Source organism: Phyllostomus discolor, chromosome 7 (assembly GCF_004126475.2).
Source record: "Phyllostomus discolor isolate MPI-MPIP mPhyDis1 chromosome 7, mPhyDis1.pri.v3, whole genome shotgun sequence".
Lineage (NCBI taxonomy): Eukaryota > Metazoa > Chordata > Mammalia > Chiroptera > Phyllostomidae > Phyllostomus > Phyllostomus discolor.
In genome coordinates, this window is record NC_040909.2 from 14942570 (window position 1) to 14966546 (window position 23977).

A 23977-nucleotide genomic window follows, 5' to 3' on the forward strand; every position below is an offset into this window, starting at 1 on the left:
TCTTCTCTTACACAAGACAAAGTGTAAACTCTAGTAAAATATATATTGAGATTATGGCAGAAAAAGCTACCTGCTGACATAAAGCAATTTCTAAACTGTGCATTAAATTATTTACTTTGATTTTTCAGTGATTAGAGACTTTCAAGAATATGTAGAGCCAGGAGAAGATTTCCCAGCTTCTCCTCAGAGAAGAAACACCATGTCACAGGAAGACAAAGGCGACAGCGTGGTTTTACCTCTGGGTGCGGACACACTGACACATAACTTGGGCATTCCAGTACTAGTAGTTTGCACAAAGGTTAGTTTGCGTCCAGAGATTCTGTTACTGATACTAACCAAGGATGAGCAACTGTTTTGTTTCCCAGACTCCTTTTGGAACTGACACATTATTTTTCCTGGATAATTTTGCTTAACAAATAGCAACAATAGTTTAAAATATTGAATGATATTCACGTGTTGGTTTTGTGATCTTAATCATAGTTTTTTTGAAAGAAATGTTATTTCAGATATTCTGTTTGTGATTGAATATCATTTTCCAGATTCCAATTAGACTTCATTATACAGTCAGCTTAGTAGAAATAATTACAGGCAAGATAATTTAATTATTAATTTTTATAATTTTTTCATATTAGATTTTGGTATGCTAATATCAAACAATTATGTATTTAAAATAGAATAGACTTTTACACACCTACTTTCAACACCTAAAATAAAAGACTTTTAAGCACTCATTATGTAAAGTTGATATGTGGTTATCTGGGGCTGTTTATTTATTAAAGAGGTTCTGATAAGATTACTAAAATTAAAATTCTGTTCATTTAGTCTGTCACTGTATACTCTTTGCAATCAAATCAAATTTCCTTTAAAAATAATTTATGCTTTGCCCTGACCTGCATGGCTCAGTTGGTTGGGCATCATCCTGCAAAGCAGGGGGTCCCGAGTTTCATTCCTGGGCACGTGCCTGGGGTGCAGCCCGCGTGCAAGAGGCAGATGTTTCTCTCGCACATTGATGTTTCCCTGCCTCTCTTTGTCCCTCCTTCCCCCTCTCTCTAACAATAAATAAATAAAATCTTTTTTTTAAAGACATACTACTTAGGACCAAATGGGAAGAAGATAAACTTGAAACATAAATTATTTATATGTATATTTTTAGAAGATTTATTTGTTTTTAGAGAGAGGGGAAGGGAGGGACAAAGAGAGGGAGAGAAACATTGATGTGCAAGAGAAAATTTGGTTGGCATGCTCCCCGCCAACCCGAGACCTGACCTGCAACCCGGGCATGTGTCCTGACCCGGAATAGGCCTGGCGAACTTTCAGTGTGCAGTACAATGCCTTAATCCACTGAGCTACACCAGTCAGGGCTGAGTGGTATGTCTTTATTGTTTAAGTCATGGAATAGGTAAGAAATGACAGAACATATAAATCCTTTTGAGATCTAAAATCATTAGTACTTTCTGTAATATACAGTTTGTACATATAATTAAAGGGTATGGAATTTATTCATCTTTAGGATAAAATGATAAAAAACTTAAATCTAGCTTAATTATACTTTAAACACTGTAAAATTTATCAATAACAATTAGGGAAGGGTAGCATTTAAGTCAAGTCTGTTATCTGCTTTTCAAATGATGATTCTGGTTTAATTCGTTGTTACTTACATCTTTTCTTTAAAACTGTTTTTAAACTGTCACATTTTCTGTGTTTTGTTTTTGTTTTGTTCGGCAAAGAGCTGTTTGTTGGCAGGTATTTTCCTGTTTCACACTACAACTTGCCTCACAAATTTTCAAAGGAAAAATACTAAGTCAACAGTATAATAAGTATCTTTGATAATTTATTTAAAATAAATGGACATGTTCTATGAGTGGACAAACGTGCTACATCATTTTGGTACAAGGAGACTCTGTTCTAGGATGTATATGTGCATAATAAAAATTACATATGAAATTTGACACCACATTAATATTAGGTATAATGAATATTATTAAGTGTTTATTTTTAGGTTTTATACCTTCGATTAAGAAAGGTTTTGTTGAAGTTATTTAGACATCGTGATGTTTGAACGTGCATTTTTTCTGTAGCAAGTAGAGTTCAGGTTTGTTTCATTAATTATACCGGTGACATTTTAAAAAATAGCCTGTATTTCCCCACCTTTTTTATTTTTATTTTTATTTTGCTATTGGTGAAATTGTAGTGAGAGGGAAAAAGCACCGGAAAAGAAATGAAGGTCAACAGAGTTGTCAGATAAACAGAGGAAAAAAGAAGAAATAGTGAGACTTGCAGACTATTGGATACACAAGAGTGTTTTGTAGAACTAGAATAGATTTTAGATCTTAAAAGTTTTGTTCTAGGACATGAGTAGCTGAGTTACCAGTATTAAAAGTTTGTCCTGTTATTCTTCATTCCTTTCTGTATTAAAACTTCCTCTTTAGTGTTGGTATCACATTCAATATAACTTAGAATTCAAAACTTTTTAAAAAAATAAAATTATTCAGCAGTCTTTAGATTCCAGCTGAATGTTTCTAGACAGGAGTAATTGATATTCTTGATCCTGCTGATCATTTGCCCAAAATTGATCTGTTTAAATCATTATATTTAATTTTGATTATTTAAAGCTAATATTGTATTTTTAAAAATTATTTTAACAGTGTGATGCCATTAGTGTATTGGAGAAAGAACATGACTACAAAGATGAACATTTTGATTTTATTCAGTCACACATCCGGAAGTTTTGTTTACAGTGTATCCTTTTAATACAGTGATTGGTGCAGTGTACCTTACCTGTTCTTGTTTGTTTGTTTGTTTTGTTTTGTGTTTTGAGGAAAGGAATTAAATTGATGGACTTTAGAAATCCCATAAGCTTTGTTCCTTCTACTTCTGGTTGGAAATTTTATGTTAGTTCTCAAATCATTTGTATCTGGGTATTTGAAGATATAAAAGCAAGTATTGAAGTATATAAATTTGATTTGCTGTGTTTAAAATATTTTGCTTGATGCAAAAAATTTTTAGTCTTATGTGCAAAATTCTAAAGAGTTGGCATTGTAAACATTCTGATCAAAAAGTGGTGTTCATATCACCAATGTTTATACCCTAAAATGCTGAGATGAAATTGTTGTCACGCCAGTATGTATTATCTTTTTAAAAGGCCCAACTCTGAGTCATAAATAGAATAATTAATATTCCGAGAATAATTAATAATCTTGTAGCTGGTGAGTACACTATTGACACTCTGTTTTAGAGTCTGAATAAATGAAACCAGACCCCCATCCCAAGAGTGGAGTTCATTTATTGGGTGGGCAATGGGGCAAGATCAGCATTTAGGATTGTGTGTTCTCATTTCCAACGTGTTTAGTGCAGTGTATTATCTCCACAGGCTAATGCGATGGTTTCAAAATCTGTCTGTGCCCATTTAGGACTTAACTGAGTTGGAACAATCCAAGGCCAGCTAGAGAATCTATACTTTTGAAAAGTTTTCTGGCGTGATTTTAATGATCACAAGGTTAGAAAAGCTATCATAAGGACTCTTGTCCAGCCTAGGTTGCAAGGGTTCGATGAGCCAATGAATAACGTAGAAAACTAAAAGAAGGATAAAGTAAGTAAGGACTAGGAGTGAAAGCTTTACCATGGTTACATGCGCTGGAGAGAGAACATGGATTAGATGATTTGCAGTTTTATTCTCCAGTCAAAGCTTTTGGGTCTGAAAAGTGAAGAAATGATATTAGGAGTAGGTAAGAAGAGTAAGTAACATACACATGCCTGTAGTATCTATAGTTTTTCATTTTCATTAGTGGACATTTATTTGAAGGACCACTTAGTAGAAAGTGTGGCTGTATAATGAGTAAGATCACTTGACACTGGTGGTTTTCCTTTCCTTTTTCCTTCAGAGCTTCGTCCTTTCCACGGCCCTTTCTCTTCTCATGCCACACAATGGGTGAGTTAGGTTGAATTAAAGGGCATTGTCTACCTAAGAGTCTTCTAGAAGAAAACAAAGAGTGGAAGTAATTGAAGTTGTTTTGTATAGCCTTTTTTTTTTATCTTTGAAGGTTACCAAATTTGAGAAGTCTTTTTTAACATAGAGTTAATGCAGTACTTGAAATGTCCATGTAGAAACATAATGAGGAAGGAGACTGCCCGCTGAAATAATTACAGACCTTTAGTACAGCTAGTTGTCAGAATGTGACAAGTCACTTCAAGATGGTGTGTGTGTGTATGTGTGTGCACGTGCACACGCACCACAGCAAGGGCAACAGTTCAAAATCATCTTTATTTTTTAATTGCTACATAAAGTTTTCAGCTGTAGAAATCTTTCCAGTTACCATAAATTGGTTCTCACAAGAAAGATCATTAGTGCAAAATTTACACAATTAAGCTTTTACTTGAAATTATGCTAGTTGTTTCTACCAAGTTTTATGATAAGTAGTATTTAGCAGTAGCGCTTTTAGGTTCATGCCCTAGAAAATATGACTATTCCAGATCAGGGGATCAGACCATTCCCAGCATTTCCTTCTGGCCCAGGTTACCACCTCTCGGGACACCACGGCTAGTGCTGGGCAGTGGTCCTCACCAATGGTCGGAAAGTCTCTGCTGGCCACTCAGACCATGTCATCTATCGGTAGTCACCTTGACCCTTCTCCACAGGCCTCTTTTGATCTCTCATGTTGTTTGGATAAAAGTTAGGGTCTGCTTCAGTCAGTATAGCATCATGTGAGGTTGTCTTATCTTGAGTTTTGGTCATGAAGTCCATCTTGGATCATTTCTGAAAGCCTCCTGTTAATTTCTATTGGTTCATCTCTCTTTTGCGAGCCTCCCGAGCTTTGCCCCCGAAGTTCTCTTTCCTGGAACTAGTAAAAACCATTAAGAGATACCAGTGCAAACCAGTTTTATTGAAAAGGCACACAGGCCCTGGCTGGCGTAGCTCAGTGGATTGAGCGCAGGCTGGGAACCAAAGTGTCCCAGGTTCGATTCCCAGCCAGGGTACATTCCTGGGTTGCAGGCCAGAACCCCCAGCAACCGCACATTGATGTCTCTCTCTCTCTCTCTCTCCCCCTCCCTTCCCTCTCTAAAAATAAATAAATAAAATCTTTAAAAGAAAAAAAAAAAGAAAAGGCACACAGAACAGTTGCTGGTAAATAATGCCCCTCCCTGAAGTTGGGGAAACTTAAAAACAAATTGCCCCCTCGTGTGCTTTAAATATAGGTAGTAGTGGTGTCAGTTTTACTAAATCTGCTTTTTCTTTCTTGGCTTATGAAGCTTTTGGTTTTATTTTATTACCTATAGCTTATTATAAAATCTTTTATTTGCATTTTAACCTGTATGTGTTTTATACTTTTGATATTTTTTATTACAGTTGATATACCTTTAGAAATGACTTTTGAAACTAATCATGTAGCTGTGTCAGGCTGAGAATAAGAACTGAATGGTACTTGTTTGTGGAATTTGTTCGGAAACTTCTTTAACAGTGTTATTCAGATGGTGCAGCACTTATTTACACTTCCGTAAAAGAAAACAAAAATATAGATTTAGTATATAAATACATCGTTCAGAAGCTGTATGGATTTCCATATAAGAATCCTGCTGTTGTTGTGGAAAAAGATGCAGTATTTATGTAAGTATACACTTAAATATATTAGACTGTTTTATTTATAACCTGCCTTGCCTTTTAGATTTACTGTTGCCTGAGCTTCTTTCGAAAGGCCTTGTTATTATAGCTGTCTGTTGTGTGTACATACCAGTGTATCTACTTACTCTTTAACTGGTTGTGATAACATAAAGCCCCCAGTGTGTAATGACACATGCTTTGAAAAAGTTATCTGAATAAAATTGGGAGGTGGTAATCATTACCACCACCACACCCCAAAAAAGCTATAATGGCTTTTTTAAAATCAGGAAGATTGATAATTATTTTTTTGATAATTATTTTAAGTAGAAATTAGTAAACCATAACTTGAACACTATAAAAAAAGTTGATTAGTTTTTTTCCATAATTGGGCAAATTTATTTGTATAAACGTGTTCCCTTTAATGGAATCCTGGTTTGAATAAAAGAATGACTATGTAAATGCTTGAAAATTTCTCGTGTGTCTTTCTTTCCAGTCCAGCAGGGTGGGATAATGATAAGAAAATAGGAATATTACATGAAAATTTTCAAACATTAAAAGCAGAAGATAACTTTGAAGACATTATAACTAAACCACCAGTTCGAAAGGTAACAATTTTAGGATATAGTTTTAATATTTAGGCTTTTAAACTGAGGGGGAAGTCTATAATTTTAAGATTGTAAGGTAGAAAGATAGAGGTGTTTTTTCCTATCAGAGGCATTTCCAAGTATAATTTGAGTGTTGCTAATATAGCACTCAAAATAAAGATCTTTTTTTTATCAAAATATAAATCAGCTATTTAGTTACTGCGTTGTGACTTAGTCTTTGGCATATTTATATTAGAAAATATTAGTTCAGAGGCCCTATTCTAAAGGAAATCATAGGCCAGTGTAAGGGAGTGTGTGGATCTCAAACAATTTGAACAGGTAGAAGCCGTGACCTTTCTAACCTAGAGCTCAGCCCAAAGCCAAGGAAACCTGGCTACAGTCGTGTTAGCAGCATCTGTCTGTTGAGGCAGATCCTGGGTCTTCTCCACAGTCCATCAGTTTCCCAGGCTATCCAGGCGCTGCCAGTTTCTTTTATTTGGACTTAGTCTTGACTGTTCCAGGTCACTCTTATGCCTGTTAAATCCGGTTCCAGAAGGTACTTTTTCTTCATGTATCTTCATTGCTTGTTAAGCAGTACATACATGGTGTTCCATAGTTAGGTTTTATAGATGTTTCTGGAAAGGTGTATAAAAATGAGTGTTTGCATATAGTATGTCTCACTGGCCTTTAATTTGGACATGTTTCAAGAAAAAGAAATTTTGATTTAACATATAATAAGAGTTGCACTTAAGAATCCATTCATATTGAATATGTCTTCTGTTTCTGGGTAATCAGAAATATGGAAAGCAATGTCAAATGAAAAATCAGTTGGTATGGTATTGGGTGTGGATGTATATTAAAAGAAACGCACACATCAAAAAAGCAATGGTTTTCCCCAGTCTCTCTTTTTCCACAAATTTGTTTTTAGTTGTCCTTACTGAGCAATTGTTTAGGTGCCAGGTGCTAACTGGAGGGGTGTGATACAACTGTAGTCAACACGTGGGCCATCTCCCAAGTGGTCAGAAGTGCTAGGGAGGTGAAGCAGAGAGGGCAGGGAGAAGACCGAGGACAGCAGCGGGGCGCTGTTGTTGGAATGGGTAGGGGATGTCTGCGGGAAGAGGGGAGACTGCGAAGGTAGAGGGGACAGGAAGTGCATGTGCCCTGAGGCAGGAATGTGGGGGGGTGGGCAGAGAGGCTGAAAAAGAGCCGGGGTGGGGTGGGGGCAGAGCGGGGTGGGGTGGGGGCAGAGCGGTAGGAGATGAAAGCTAGAATTCAGCTCTGGTGGGGCCTCACTCAGTCAGGAGCAGGCAGGTGGCAGTCAGGACTTTGGGTTTCATCCTGAGAGGGATGGAAAGTGCTTGGAAGGGGAGTTGCAGCAGGGGAGTGATGTAATTTGACCTAACCTTTTAAAAGGATCACTCTGGCTACTGGGTGGAAAATAGACTGGGAACTTGCTCCTGGTTTCCCTGAAATAAAAACGTAAGGGCTCTCCTATCTACTGAATACTTAGGAAAAATGAGTTGCAAATGCCCCACTTCTACTGTTTCTAGACTTGCTCATTAATGCATTGCTCGTTGCTCATTTCAGTTTGTGCATGAGAAGGAAATTATGGCCGAAGACGACCAAGTGTTTCTTATGAAGCTACAGGTATGAAATTACATCAGAGCTGTTATTGTATATAATTTCTTTAAAACTACAGCAGTACACGTTATGAATATCTGACCTTGGATTCTTTGGTGTTTTTCAGACCCTTTTAGCAAAGCAACCACCAACTGCAGCTGGAAGGCCTGTGGTCAGTATTACCAATTTTGACAAAAATAATTAAAATGCAGTGCATATGGCTTTAGTTCTTTATTTCTTAATCATATATGTGTCTCATATGGGTACACTTTCATGTAAACTTGAATTAAGAATTCTTCTGGAATTTGTGAGATTGTTAAAAGATAAACTTGACTCCTTTTAAGATGACTTAAGTTGTAAAGATCTATTTTGCAGTGTTTGTCGTGCATCAGTTACTGTGCCAGACCACTTACATACATTATTTTATAAATGCTCACAAGAGCCCTGGGAGGCAGAAACTCCTGTTGGCCCCATCTTGCAGTTGGGGAGGTGGAAGGCTTGAAGGACGCGAAGGCTTCCCTGCAGTTGCACGGCTGGTGGGTGGGGGTGCACGTGGGGACCCAGGTCTGGCTCTCCAGCTCCTGCTCTTCACCGCACCTCACTGTTCAACGCAGTCATGTTCTTCCATTGAAGGGAGAGTTAATGTTCCAATGTGCAATGGGTCTGTTGTTTTCTAACAACGAGGACATGACTGCTAAGCATTTCCGTCAGTGGTTTGCAGTGTACATGCCCCAGTAGAGCTGATGGGGTATGGTTGCCAAGTAATTTCCTTTTATAATAAACAGTAACGTGTGAAGTTGGGAGTTTTCAGTTTTTATAATTATGGCTTTCCTGGTCTCACACAGGACTCCTCACCGAGAGTCCCAGGAGGCTCCCCTCGAACACCGAACAGATCAGTGTCATCCAATGTCGCCAGTGTGTCACCCATCCCTGCCGGGTCTAAAAAGATTGATCCGAACATGAAAGGTGCGTTTCTCTCCCTCTCAGAGAAAGGAGCGCATTTTACAATAGAAAGAACTCTCCTGAGACTCCCCTTGTACCATAGCTATTTCCATTTTTGCGCAGTAGCCTCTAGTTGTTGTCTCTGTGGTTATAATCTCATAGTTAATCAGCCTGAGAACCATTTTATAGTATCGTCTTAATATGTCACTTCTAGGGTGTAAACTTCATGAAAGCTTTGGGTTTATTTAGTGATTCTCCTGTGGTAGGTCATTGAAGAAATTCGTATTTTTGTAATAATAGGTTACATGCAATTAACAAAGAAAAAATGACACATAAAAAAAGAAAAAAATGACATGTTGTGTAATCATAAAGGGGGATAGGTAACTTCGTAATACTTGAGGCACATGTTTTTCACGAACTCCTTTCAAAGCAGAGATATATTAGCATCCAGCATCTGTTTGTTTAAAACACCTTTGCCTTTTTAAAAATAACATTCTGGCCCTGGCTGGTGTAGCTCAGTGGATTGAGCATGGGCTGCAAACCAAAGTGTCGCAGGTTCGATTCCCAGCCAGGGTACATGCCTGGGTTGCAGGCCATAACCCCCAGCAACCGTACATTGATGTTTCTCTCTCTCTCTCTCTATCTCCCTCCCTTCCCTCTCTAAAAATAAATACACAGAATATTTTTAAAAAACATTTTTTTAAAAATAACATTCTGATTTTTAAATAATTATCTTACACTTTTAAAGGTTGCCTATATTTTGTTTTGTGTCTGAGTAGATTAGAGAAGTTACCCAGCCTTTAAAGATCAAACATACAGCTCTTGAATTTTTAGCTCTTAGATCTTTACATACAGCTCTTGAATTTGGAACGTACAGCACTTACATTTTAAGTCTACTATTCTTCTGGGTGTGATGACTAAAATGATGATTTATAGAACAGTCTAATGTTCTGATAGAAAGTTTTTGGTTTTTGTTCAACAGCTGGAGCTACAAGTGAAGGTGTGCTGGCAAATTTCTTCAATAGTTTGCTGAGTAAAAAGACCGGCTCTCCAGGAGGCCCGGGTGTCGGCGGGGGCAGCCCGGGAGCTGGGGCTGGAGGTGGAAGCAGTGGTTTACCGCCATCCGCCAAAAAGTCAGGTACAGTTACCTGGAGCTTTTTTTTTAAAACACGGCTTTATTGAAATATGATTTACGTACCATGGAGTCCACTTATTTAAAGTGTACAGTTCAGTAGTGTTCATATACTTAGAGTTATATAAACCATTACCATATTTAATTTTAGAATATTTTCATCTCCCCAAAAAGAAAACTCCAACCTATTAGCAGTTACTCTTTCCCTCCCCAGGAGCTGCCAGTCCTAGGGAACACTGATCTGCTTGTCTTTGCAAACAGTTGTTTGGGATACAGTGCTGCTTTAGGCTCTGTCCGAGGTTGTTTTGCCCTGTTTGAACATTCCAAAGATTGGAGGCATCCTCCAGGATGGCAGTTCCAATGCCATTTTAAAGTGGCTCCGTCTGTATTTTTTTTATATTAGTGTGCTAGCTAGAGTTGATGAAACCATTGGCAATTTTTTGATGAAGAGACACTGGTATAAAAAATACTTTGACCTATACCTAAATCTTCCTTCTTTTCCTTCATTGTAGGCCAGAAGCCTGTCCTGTCAGATGTTCACGCGGAACTGGACAGAATTACACGGAAACCAGTTACGGTTTCTCCTACAACACCGACATCGCCTACGGAAGGAGAAGCTTCTTGAAGATACCAAATAAAGCCATTTCTTCAGTTTTCTGGGATAATGTAAACTTGCCTCTGCCTTTTCCTTCAAGAGTGGAATTAGGGAGCTGGAGTGCTTTTTCAGATGGACTAAATTTGTCTTTTTTTTTTTTTTTTTTTTTTTTTTGGTGGTTGCCCATTTTTTATAAAAGGGAGCTATACAGAAGAAAAATTGCTCTTCATTATGTAGGATTGCTGTTTGCATTGTCATTTTGCATAAGGAAGTAATTTTGGATTTTGAAAAACTCAAAATTTATAGATCTAAAATAAAGCCATGTGATCATATTCTAAAGGCTATTTACAACATATTAGAAGGGTTTAGGGAAGGGCAGAAAATAATATGCTTTGGGCATTTGACAGACTTGGAGTCCAAGCTATTTTAGTTGAGACTATTAAAATCATTTTTTAAAATTATGTTTTACTGGAAAAGAGAAGATGGTTATCAGATTTTTTCACCCGGACATAAATATACCACCACACATGGAATATGCTGAGAAAAGGATCACATAGCATTTGATACACTAGTTAGTTTAAATTCATGATCCTGTAAGTTACCAAAATATGATTTTGAAATATTGGCGAAGATTTGCTTCTTTGAGAAGAAAAGAAAGCACACTGCCTAAATATGTAAAAGAAAAATGCAGAGGTTATTAAAATGTAAAGCGGTAACAGTCTTTGGATTTGTCTATATATATATGTCATATATATGTATGTCATATATATATGTATATGGCTCTGCCTTAATATACCCCTTTTTGTTTGTGACTTTCAACTGTAATCAGTTAATAAAGTATTTATTCTCTGCATTCAGGTTCAAATAATGTGTTGCATTCTCTTATATTTAAATTTGTATTTATCGAATAATGAGTAAGATTTGTTAGTATTTTGAAATGTTTGACTTAATAGTAGTATTAAGCATTCTAATCTTTCTTCTTACTAAGAGATCGAGTACATAAGATTCACTATGCTGTAAGTTTCCTTAAATTGGGAGTTTACCTTGATCAGCACATCTTCCCCACATGTCTAGATCTGCAGAAGCCTCCTAGTAGATAGAAATACAGCCTTTTATCATTTAATGGGCAGAAGCTATTTTTAAAAGCTTGGCAAATGCACTGACACATAGCTACTCTCTCACAGGTAGGAATATCTATTAGTAGTTCCACCTTTCCAATACCTAGTTTTCAGTGCTAGTTAGAATCTGCATCAGAACAATTTCATCATTCAGCTAAAAAACAGATACACCTATCACTTGAGTCATTTCAGATCATTGGAAGATGTGGTTACACACTTTAAATTGGTCTTTGTTACTACTTTAAAATGCATATTCCAAAGATTTTTTAAGCAAAATGTTTGAAGACAATAAATACATCTATTGTCTCACATAATACTTAGAACCTTAAAATGTATAGTTTTCTCATAGTATTTGGCTCCTAATAGTTGAATATAAATGCTAAAAATATATGAGGGTAATAATTTGTTTCAACGTGGAAAAAACTGACAGTGTTCACTGACATGGAAAAATTTGCAAAACCATTTTGTTTGATGAATATGAGATGAAAAATGCCATTGATAAACTCTTCTTCCAGAAAGGGTCCTACAATCATATTGTAAAGACCCAATTTTTCTAAACTAGGACTTGGTGAAAGTAACGAAGGAGAAAATTGTAGCCTGTTCATCACGCCATACTTTGCTGTATCTGCTGTGCATGCATGTTTACACCAATTCATTTTTTCCTGTGTGACCTTGGAGATGTATTAGAAAATTCTTGAAATTAATTGAGTTGTTACCCGAAATAACTGTAATAGTTCATTTTATATGGGATTCGGTTTTAACTAATCTCAAACCTTGTGTTTACCATGTTTAAGCCTAAAACCTATTTTTGCAAGGAAATTTGTTTTTAAACTTTTTTTAAGCACTTTTTATTGAAGTGTACGCTCCAGAGAAGTAAGTGTACCAGTTGCAGGTTTGAAACTGGCTGCAGTACCACACAGCGACCACATACAACCAAGCATCGAGATCCAGAGAGACGACAGTACCGGCACCCCCGTGTTTTTCACGTGCCTCCTGGTCAGAACTTTCACGCACCAACTAAGCACTGTCTTAATAACTTCCAAAGCTGTAGATAAGTTTTATTTTTAATCTTTATATGAATGGAACCTTAGAGTTTATATTCTTTTTTTTGTGCCAGGCTTCTTTCAATATGACTTCTGTGGTTCTTGCATTTTGTTGCATGTAGCAATAACTGCCCATTCTCATCGCACCATTACGTTCCATTGTGCAAAATATACTCTATCCATTCTGTTATTGATGGGTATGTAGTAGTTTTGTTATTTCATTTACTTTTTATTGAATTTATTGAGGTGACATTGGTTAGTAAAATCACATAGGCTCCAGGTATAGAATTCTGCAACAAATCATCTGTATATTGCATTGTGTGTTCACCACCCCGTGTCCAGTATATTAGCATCCTATTGCTGCTTCTGCATCAAATTACTAAAATTCTGTGGCTTAAGACAATGCACATTCAGGACAGAAGTACAAAATCAGTCTAACTGGGCTAAAGTTAAGATGTCAGCAAGACTGGTTTCTTCTGGAGGCTCCAGGGAACATCTTTTCCTTTTCTGCCCAGCTTCTGGAGGCTGCCTGCACTCCTTGGTTCGTGGCCCCCTTTCCATCCTCAAAGCCAGCAGCATCGTATCTTCCGCCATTTGCTTCCATCGTGTTGCTTCTCACTCTGACTCCGCTGCCTCCCTTCTATCAGATCCGTGTGACCCAATAGGGCCAACCCAAGTAACCCCGTGCGCACTCCCCTTTCTGACTCGAGTCCTTGCTTGCCTGGCTTCTGAGGAGAAATCAGACATAAACTTTATCTTTGTTTCCCCACAGGTGTTTCCCTCCACTCTGGCCTCTTTCAAGATTTTTCATCTTTAATGACATTTGAGTATGATATGCCTGGGTGTCATGTTTTTTATTATTATTATTTATTCTCAGTGTTCTTAGAACTTCTGGACCTATGGTTTAGTGTTGGACATTAATTTGGGGGAAATTCTCAGTCATTACTGCTTCAAATATTCCTTCTGTTCCTTTCTTCTGGTATTCCCATTATGTATATGTTACATGTTTTGTAGTTGTCCCAGAGTGTTTGGATATTTGGTTCCTACCCCCCACACACACACTTTTTTTTTCTTCTGCCCTTTGTTTCCTCTTTGCTTTTTGGTTTTAGAAGTTTCTATTGATGTATCCTTCAGCCCAGAATTTCTTTCCTCAGCCATGTCCAGTCAACCAAGTAACCTATGGAAAGCATTCTAAATTTCTGTTAGGTTTTTTTTAAATCTCTGTTATTTCTCTTATTCTTCCTTAGACTTTATTTCTGTCTATACCATCCATCTGTTCTTACATGTTGTCTACTTTTTCTGTTAGAGCCTTTAGCATTTTAATCAGTTGTTTTAAATTCATGGTTTGGTAATTCTAACATCTGCCATATATGAATTTGATTCTGATGCTTCTGTGCTGTTTTGTTGTTTTCCCTTTTGCTATGCCTTGCAATTTTCTCTTTTTAAATAGTTAATTTTTATTGTATCTTTTCCATTACTATTTATCACCCTTGTAGCCTCTTCCATCTCCACCCACTTCCTTCCTCCCCCTGCCATTTTCTTTTGATAGCTGGACATGATGTGGTGGGTGAAAGGAATTCCAGTGAATAGGCCTTTAGTAATGTGCTGGGGGCAGGGGAAGCATTCTGTAGTCCTATGATTAGGTTTCAGAGAGCCTGTGCCCCTGGGCTGTGAATTTATTAACAAGTGCTTCTCAGTCCCTCGCCCTTTGGTGAGACAGGGTGGCTAGAGGGTTCTGAAGTTGCGCATTTTCTTCCCACCAGATTGCTTAGACTTGACAAAACCCCTGTAGGTGAGGCTTTGGTGAAATACTTTCTCTTGAGGGCAGGCCTTGTTAAGAACAAAGTAATCTGGCCTACTTGCCTATTTCAAAATGGTTATTTTCCTCCTCCCCCTGGCAGAAGCTCCAGAAGATTTTTCTCTGATCTTCCCTTGGAGAACCTGGTAGAGGAGCTGGAGATGAGAGTGTGGGGATCCCACTAAGAGTGTGGTTTTGTAACTCACAGACTTGTCTACCCTGAGCATCCAGTAACCTGTCAGTTACAGTTCAGTCACCTGTCAATTACAGTTCAGTTACCTACCTATAACTGGCTCCCTAAGAGGTTTCTGCTTCCCTAAGTTGTGATTTTCAAGGTCTGCCTGCTTTTCTCCAATTTTTGGGACAGTAGTTGGCCTTGTGAACTCAGTTTCCTGAGAGATTAAAGACGAGTTTTTGATTTTTCAGTTTGTTTAGCTTTTTGCTTGTGAGAGTGGAAAGATGACTTCCAACCCACTTGCTGGACTGGACACTGGAAGTCCTAAGTTTCCCCTCTGAAAATCCTGATCACACCTGCAAGGTTCCTTTGCCAGGTAAGTACAGTGACATTCAGAGGTCCCAGGGATTAGGACTTGGGGATCTTTGGGGGACCAGTACTCAGTACCACAAGTTCTTTGAGTGCTTTTCAGTTTTTCAGACGAGATTGGGCGTATTCAGGGTGGTATGGCTGTAGACAACTTTCTGGTTTTTCAATTGCTATTATGAATTGTGCTGTTATGAACACTCAGATGTGTCTTATAGAAGATATGTTCTCATTAATTTTGGGTATATTTGTAGACATGGGTTGTGGAGTCCAAGGCTTTAGTAGATAATGACAAACAGTTTTTCCTAAGTAGTTATAAGACTTCTCATTCCTGGGAGAAAATGCAAACTATGTATCTCACAAGTAAAGGTTTAGTATCCAGAGTGTTACTGAAAGGAGTCCTTGGGGGGACCCAGGTACTGTGACCAAAACAAGCTCCTACCCTGGGGTCTTTCTGTGCTGTGGTTCTTCTTGCCCACCCACCACTAGGTGTTAGGAACTGTGGCTCTCAGTGCCCAAGTTTGGTTAAAAGGAAAGGAACTATTTATTCAAAAATTCTACAGGTCTAGAATAATGGCGAATGTCAACGTTGATATCCCAAAGTCCCTTTAACACACCCACAAACACACACACATAGTCCTGCCTCCCCTCGTTAAACCAGACCAGTCAGGGGTACCGCATCTCAGGAAAAGAAATGGAAGTCCATAGTTTGGCTAGACTCCCGATTCCTCCCAGTAATCCGTGCTTGGCTAGGCAGGTCTCCCGCAATTCCCAGCACCATCAGCTGTGTTGCCAGGGTCTCCAGTTCTTAATCCAAAACCACGTGGCACCTCTTCATGGCCCACCCTCGAGAGTCCTTCCACCCCTTTCCTTCCTGCATGGTCTCACATTGTCCTCCCACATGGTCTACCCCTTGTCTCTCCTAGTCCTGCACTGTCTCCATTGTCTCTCGTTCCACTTGGCGGTCTGCCTTTCGTTTAAATCCCAGCCTGGAACTTCCGTAACCCCATTTCCGACTCCTCCCACAATAGGCTACACCTGCCAGCACTCCTGTATTTTCAGCCTTTCTTGGCTGCCACAGTAAGTCGGTGCAGGTGTGGCCCTGAGCCTGATGTGGAGTGAACCATCTCCAAGCTCTAGCACAGGTGAGGTAAGGGGAGCTGCCTGCCAGCTACATCACAGGTCAAAGTCACCCCCAATTCCTTAGCTGGCCTGCTGTTATTATGCAAAATAACCATTTTGGCACGTGGGTATGAAGCTAGCCTGCTATTATTAATATGCAAACAATTCTCAGTGGCCCTGCTGCATGTCTCCCATCCCCCGGCCAGACTTGTGGGGGGCGGGATATTATCCTATATTTCCAAACATCCCAAGTTCTGGACCCCGTTACAAATTCCCCCTTTGAAGGGCCCTGGGGCCTCCCAACCTACACCCCATTACAAGAATATATAAAGAACTCTTACAACTCAGCAGTAAGATGACTGAATGTTAAAATGGGCAAAGGATTTGAATAGACATTTCTCTGAAGAAGACATACAGAGACAAGCACATGAAAAGATGCTGCATTATTAGTAATTGGGAAGTGTAAGTCAAAACCACAGGGCGCTACCACTGCACAGCAAGAGTGAAACGTTTGTTGATAAAGAAGATACGGAGACACTAGAACCCCCACACGTTGCTGATGGGAGTATGAATCGGCGCCACCACTTTGGAACACAGGGCGGAGGTTCTCCATAAGGTTAAACATGTGGCTACTACGTGACGTACAAGTTGTCAGTCACGTCAAGGGATTCTGGCTAATACACGTTTTTCAAAATTCTATCTTTTCCTGGAGAATTCATATGTTATCAGTGCAACAGATATTTGCTACCAGTTGCCTTCCTTGTACTGATGGGCTCACTTCATACATTTTTTTAGAACATTCTTACCGAATACTAAGGTCTGAAAAACTAGCTGGTCTGTTGTAAAGTAATTCAAGTAAACACGGAGAAAAAGGTGGTTAGTTCAGTTGTAACTCGACAGCACAAACGCTTTTCCTCAAGACACACACTGTACTTCATGCGCAGCAGGAAGGATACCTGTGTGCCTCCCAGTCCTTACTCAGAACTTTAGGAGGACTGGTCCAGAATGGTTGCAACTTAATCAAATTAATGGTGTCTACTTCTCCCTCAAGGGAATCCTTAAGTGAAAACAGCTGTATTTTCTCCCACCTACTAGCGAAGAATACGATGACTACAAACTCAGCCGGGGTCCACTGCCATGCCAACAGTTTTACTCCACCCAGCTGGTGGAGAAGGAGCAGGAGAACGGTTTGTACCTCCCAGAAGTCCTGCAAAGAGCTCAAGAACCCCCGGGGGTAGGGGGCCTCTGATGGCACTTTGAGGACTCCTGTTGTGATCCAATAGCCAAGTTAACCATCTGACTTGGCTGCGTGTTGGCTCAGAATTCACAACGGGGCTTTGATTCTGAAATTGTGACTGATACACACACTGTGGGGTGTGCCTCTTTTGAGTGTTTTCTACTTGGTTTCTGTCTGTCACGTGCTCCAACTTTACCATGGCCAGCGGGGCAGTCTCGTAGTATTCTGTGTTTTATTTGTGTCAGGCCGGTCTCTCCGAGTTCTGCTCAGAGGGGAAATTCTATTTAAATAGTAGATGGTGACCACCTCTTTTGCTGGTCTCCTAGAGCCCAGTTAAATGGCTCAGTGGTATTTGAACCCTGTCAATGTTCAAGTAAAAGAGAATCACAGTCCAGCCCGGCCTTGCAAGATTCTTGAGTGTCTTAGCCACATCCTTCTCCCTTAAAATAAAGCCACGAGACTCTTCATGTGCAAGATTTGCAGTGCCAAGATGCTGTGGAAGAAGTCGAAAGAGCCAGAAGAGCTGGGCTGCTCCATCTACTGATAGCCTGACTCTGGAAGAGTCACTCTTGCTCTGCAGCCTTAGTCTCATGCTCTGTATAGTGGTGAGGGACCTGGTTAGGGGCAGAGATATACATGAGGATGAATGAGATTGAGGATGTGGGGATGCTCTCTAACCTGCAAAGTGTTACAGCAATGCAAGTTTTTATAGCCACCAGGGAAGGAATTCAATTTACATAATTGTCTTAAATACTAGTCCCATGAGTAAATAACTCATGCAAGCATATTTAGCTATATACACTAAGTGATTAGTGTAACTGGACTACTTTTGAAAATCCTGCTGCCTTATTTCTACCAAAAAGTTTTATTTTTATATATATTAAATATATATAATAGTCCATATATGTTAAATACATATAACAGTATATAATATATGACAGTTTTAGCCAACAGCTGGCTATTTGAAAGATAAAATTAGATCCATACCTGACATCAGTCATAAAAATAAACTCCAAAGGCACCAGACCTAAATGTAAAATAGGAAACCTTACAAGTGCTAAAAGAAAATGTGGGTAACTTCTTATGTACATGAGTGGGGAAAGACTTCCTCATTTTAATTCAATCCATGCAATAAAGGAAAAAATTTAAATTCAACTACATAAAAATAATTTTTTAAAAATCCAGATACCAAAAAGCACCCTAAGCAAAGTAAAACAAGAAAAAGTTGAAAGAAGCCCTAACCGGTGTGGCTCAGTCGTTTGGGGACTGTCCCTCAGAACTGAAGGTCGCCGCCCCGACTCCTGGTCAGGGCACTTGCCTGGGTTTCCGGGCACATGGGAAAGGCGACTGATCGGTATTTCCCTCTCTTTCTTCCTTCCCCTCTCTCTAAAAATAAATAAAGTTTTAAAAAGCTGAGAGAAAATATAACATATCACAGATAAAAGCCTAATATTCTTTTTTTTAAAGATTTTATTTATTTACTTGTAGAGAGGGAAGGGAGGGGAAGAGAGAGAGAGAGAAAGAGAGAGAGAGAGAAACATCAATGTGCGGTTGCTGGGGGTTCTGGCCTGCAACCCAGGAATGTACCCTGTCTGGGAATCGAACCTGGGACACTTTGGTTCCCAGCCCATGCTCAATCCACTGAGCTACGCCAGCCAGGGCAAAAGCCTAATATTCTTAATATGTGAAGAACTCTTAAAATAGAGGCGGGGCACCAAACTCCCTGTAGAATACAGATGATGAGGCAGCAGACACAAAGAGACAAGTCGAAGGTAATGCAGAAGTGCCTTTCTGGGTGGGCTGGAATGGGAGTAGGGGGGAGAAAACTGTACTTGAACAATGATTTAAAAAAAAAAAAAAAGTGCCTTTGAACCCGTGATAACACATCCACATTTCCTCACAGCGGAAGGGCAAATTAAAAGTACCCTGAAACATTAGTTCTCCCTATTCTAATAAAAAAATTTCAAAAGCTTGACAATACACTCCCCTGGAGAGGTGATGGAGAAGTAGCTGTATTCATTCACTGCTCCTGGGAATGCACACCAGCACAACCTGTCTCGAGAAATTTGCAGTATTTAACAAAACTACACGTGCAGAATCAGTAATCACATGCCTAGGAACTTACCTTAAAGGTACATATCTGACAGTAAAAAAACAAACAAACAAACAAACCACAAATCACACAATTATTCATTGTGGCATTATTTGCAACAGCAAAATATTGGAAACCTAAATGGCTGTACATAGACAATAGTTGAATGAAGTGTGGTACAGCCACACAATGGGGTTCTATGCAATTGTTTTTAAGAAGAAACTAACTTCTATGAACTGATATGGAGCTACTCCCAAGATAGTTATCTGCCTCTTTTCACTAAAGGAAGGCAAGGAAAACACACAAAAGTCATTAACCTGCTGAAGGAGGTTGAACAGCGGGGAGGCAAACTGAGTGACATATCTCGAAGTGTTGCCTCTTTGTGTGTTTTCATGTGCTTCTGGAACCTTTGTTAAGGTTTCCCACTTTCAAAAAGATAATGTTTAATCGACCATGAGGGAAAAAATGGAAGCCTTTTTTAAATATAATTTTTACTGACACTGGGCTTTGTGTCAGGGATGCCTGGTGATGGCAGGGTTCCCTGTTACCCAAATAGCAATCCGGGCCCCACCCAATCCTTCCCCGGGAAATCAGAAGATTCCATCTGTCTTCATCACATCGCTCACGACAGCAATCAAACTGTTGTGGACTAAAGGGCAGCCCTGGCGGGTGGGACAACTGACTGATTGTAGAAGCAAGGAGGCTAAGTGATCCCTGGTCTTCACCCTCCTACCCCACCATCCCAAATACCACTTAGGAGTCAAGTCCTCCCACTAAGTGCAGAAGAAACCCTAGAACAAAAGGCATTAGTAGCATTCCTTTGCTGTTGCAGCCCTCTGCTGGTGCAAATGAAATGTGGAGATTGTCGATTTTATTTGCTTATCCTTAAGACTAGTTTAACTGGGGAGAGGAGCTTGGATAAGCTCTCATCCCTGGAAAAACTCCGATCCAAACTTCTCTTTGTTTATCTGGCACCCTCGTCCACTCTGAGGTGTTTGGAACTGCTGACAAGGAAAACTTAAGCCTTTTCCTTTGCCTTCCATCACCCTCTGTCCTGTGTTCTCCTCCAGTCTCCGAAGTTACAAATGAGGATAATAAATGAGATCAAGAATGAGGGGTGTGTTCTCTAAACTGTAAAGTGTTACAAAACTGTAAGTTTTCAAAGCCACCAGGGAAGGAATTTTAATTTTAACTGACATGCCGGTAATTTAACTACTAGTATTTAAATACTAGTCCCATGAGTAAATCACTCAGGCAAGTGTATTGTCAATGTAAAAAACATCCAAGCCTGTAGGGAATATTTATGAGTTTATCTGAGCCAGGTAGGCTGGGGAGCGAGATCCCAAATGCTCCAAAGAATAACAATGTGGCGGCTTCTTTTATGCATTTGAAATTGAGGAGGGGATGTAATGAAGATTACATGAAAGTGGGAGGAAGTAAGGTGGGGACTGCATTATGGAATAGTGAAGGTGATGTGCTGTCTTGAGGGAGGTCATTTCAAAGGTGTGTGAACTGAAATGTACAGAAACAATGGGGGGGTTGCATAAGGCAATGATAAACCCTTTACTAAAAGGATATAGGCCTGGGGTATGGCTACCCACCATGACCTGCCCAGTTAGAAATTTATGATCAGATCACCCTGTGAGATTACTTTCCATAGAACCCCTTTTTGGGGTCCACACTACTTAGCTGCCTACTCTGAATGTAGCGGTGTCATCAGGCCACTTGTGGAAAGCCTACTGCCTTGCATGCTGGTTCTCAGCTCCCTCCACACTCTGCGTCACACTGGAGCTGTGGTTCTCACACTGCGGTCCTGGACCGGCAGCACCAGCGCCACTTGTAAACTTGTTAGCGATGCCAATTCTCAGGTTCCACCCGAGATCTACTGAATCAGAAACTTTGGGGCTGAGGCCCAGGAATCTCTAGTTTCACAAGCCCTCCGTGTGATTCTGATGATCACTCAACTCAGAACTGCTGTGCTAGAACAGGATCGGCAAACTGTGGCCGGTGGGCCAAGTCCAGCCCAATGCCTATGTTTGTGGTTTCATTGGAACATGGCTGCATTGTGGCACTTATTTCTCTGTCATTTATGGCTGCTTTCTCTCTACAACAGCAGACTTGAACTGAGTAGTTGTGACAGAGACTGCACGGCTCCCTGAACCTAAAATATTTCCTATCTGGCCCTTTACAGAAAAAGTTTGCCCACCTCTGAACTTGGGCATCATTCACCAAACCCTCCTAAGGGTCACTTTTGGTCTAGGGAAAGGTAATTCTATGTGACTTACTATTCATCAGGTTGTGCCGAGTCTGTAAGTTAGGTGTCAGTTATGAGAGGTTGATAAGTTACAAATTATTTTTGTCTGATAATGATTTTCCCCTACTGGGGTTCGTCACAAAGGCAAAAATCTTATTATCCTGTAGAATGTTAGCTAGTATGGGATCTAACCTAGCAATTGTATACCTTTTGATCTTTTTCTTTCGTTATCTCACACACACACACACACACACACACTCACTCACACACACACACAGAAACCGTGGTCTCTTTCATCCTCCTCTGACCCAGTTTTACCTTCTTCTGGTTACTAGTAAGTTCAACAAATCTTTGAAACATGCTCACTCTGTATTGGCCTGAGACTCATCTTTTGAACTTCTTGAAATTTATACGTTGACACTGATGACAGTTAATTCCTCCTATATTCCCTGTCTCTGTCATTATCCTTCTTCCATCTCCTAGTTACCTGGGTGTGCAACTGTGCACCTCTTCCAATTCCTTGCTTACTCTTCAAACAAATCAGTCTCCAAATCTCACTGGTTTTACGAGCCATCTGTTTCCACAACTAATGCCAGAGTTTAAGTCTCTACTCCCCCTTTTCTGAACTGTTACAACAGCACCTACCAGGCTCTTTGTAATCAATTGTCTACCATAGGCTGCTGGCAAAATATCCCCAGGGAAGACCTCAGGCCATTTCACTTCCCTATACAAAACCCTTCTGTGGTTCCTCACTGTTCAGCAACAAATGAAAGCCCCAGGTGCTTAGCCTGATTTTTCAGCCTTCCTGCATTTGACTCCAAGCTTATCTCCCCTATTTGTCCTTGATAATAACCTCCATCATCTGGGCCTATATGCACTCTCTCCTTGCCTTCCTTCGTATTGCCCCTCTGCCTGTAATACCCTCTTTCCGGTTTCTGCATGTCCAAACCAAGTATTCCTCAATCCCCAGATTGAAGCTCCCCACCCCCCAAGCTGATCCTTTCATCCTAAGTCATTTCTCTCTGCTGTAAATTCCAAGTCATTTAATTTGTATCTCTCTTCTGGCACATATCACTTTCTATTTTGTGACATGATCCTTTACGGACTTTTCTGTGGTCCCATTGTCAGACAGCCTCAGGATTCAACTTGTGTTCATACTGTTACCCATCTGTGCTAAGATTGGTAAGAGCCAGGGAAATTTTTGAGTTGGAGCTGCCGGAAAATGAAAATCTCAGCGGAAAAAGTTGAGATTTTCGCCCTGGCTGGCGTAGCTCAGTGGATTGAGCACGGGCTTGGAACCAAAGTGTCCCAGGTTTGATTCCCAGCCAGGGTACATTCCTGGGTTGCAGGCCATAACCCCCAGCAACCGCACATTGATGTCTCTGTCTCTGTCTCTCTGTCTCTCTCTCTCCCTCCCTCCCTCCCTTCCCTCTCTAAAAATAAATAAAATCTTAAAAAAAAAGTTGAGATTTTCAAACCTTTTCAAATTATTTCAAAGTATCAAATTATTTTTTGAATGTATACAATCTCATCAAAGTGTATTTTCCTACACTATCTTTTCGTGACTGTTTTCTTTCCCTCATTTGAAAATATTAACTATTTAATATTGAAGGAGGAAAATGACTATTCTTCAACGTTTAAACGATTCTTCCTTTCTTCTGTTTGGTGTATCTTTTCTCCATAAGCAAGATTTCACATTTGAATGTGGCAAGCATTTACTTATTCAGTGTTGTTTATGCATTAGTGAAGATGACAGTTTTTCTGTGTGGACACATCCATCAAAAGGGCTCCCTGATACAACTGTTTCCTCATGAAGTCCTCAAATCTTTATTTGGTCTTTTAATTTATTAAGAAAACATAAGCGACACATAATGTTTTTTTGAACTGGGAGGGATATTAGTGTCTAAATTTTGGGTACCCCAAATCAATCAAGGCGGAGCAAGTTATGGCACATCTGCTGCCTCCTATCCAATGGTTTTCATTCCCATCACATTATAATACAGTGTTTCTCCATGTGAATGGATTTCTCACCAGCATCATTTGGAGAGCATGTTATAGAAGTATTTTCCGGAGCCCTACACAAACTCAGACTCTTTGGAGCTGGATTTCTGAGAATCTTTATTTTTTATTTAAACATGCAGATGATTCTTATGCACCCTGGTTTGTGAGTCACAGGCTAGATTCTTACCCTCTTCTAAATTCAGACAAAAGTAGAAACCCCTATAGAATTGCCCAAATGCACCTAAAACAAACCAAGAGGTTTGAGAGATTTTGTTCATCTTCTCTCCTGTCTCAAAGTGTCC

The 23977-nt window shown here is 39.7% G+C and overlaps 1 protein-coding gene across 1 annotated transcript in view; it reads left to right on the plus strand.

Annotated features, from left to right (window-relative positions):
- The window catches only part of DYNC1LI1 (dynein cytoplasmic 1 light intermediate chain 1), a 34452-nt gene extending 23118 nt beyond the window's left edge, over positions 1 to 11334 (plus strand). The window contains exons 5-13 of the mRNA XM_028518176.2: positions 129 to 298; positions 2646 to 2739; positions 5467 to 5602; positions 6090 to 6201; positions 7768 to 7827; positions 7928 to 7972; positions 8646 to 8766; positions 9725 to 9880; positions 10387 to 11334. Coding sequence (XP_028373977.1) covers positions 129 to 298; positions 2646 to 2739; positions 5467 to 5602; positions 6090 to 6201; positions 7768 to 7827; positions 7928 to 7972; positions 8646 to 8766; positions 9725 to 9880; positions 10387 to 10499 — 1007 coding nt within the window. The 3' untranslated portion in view covers positions 10500 to 11334. The remainder of the gene's footprint in view (positions 1 to 128; positions 299 to 2645; positions 2740 to 5466; positions 5603 to 6089; positions 6202 to 7767; positions 7828 to 7927; positions 7973 to 8645; positions 8767 to 9724; positions 9881 to 10386) is intronic.
- Positions 11335 to 23977: the final 12643 nt, after the last annotated feature.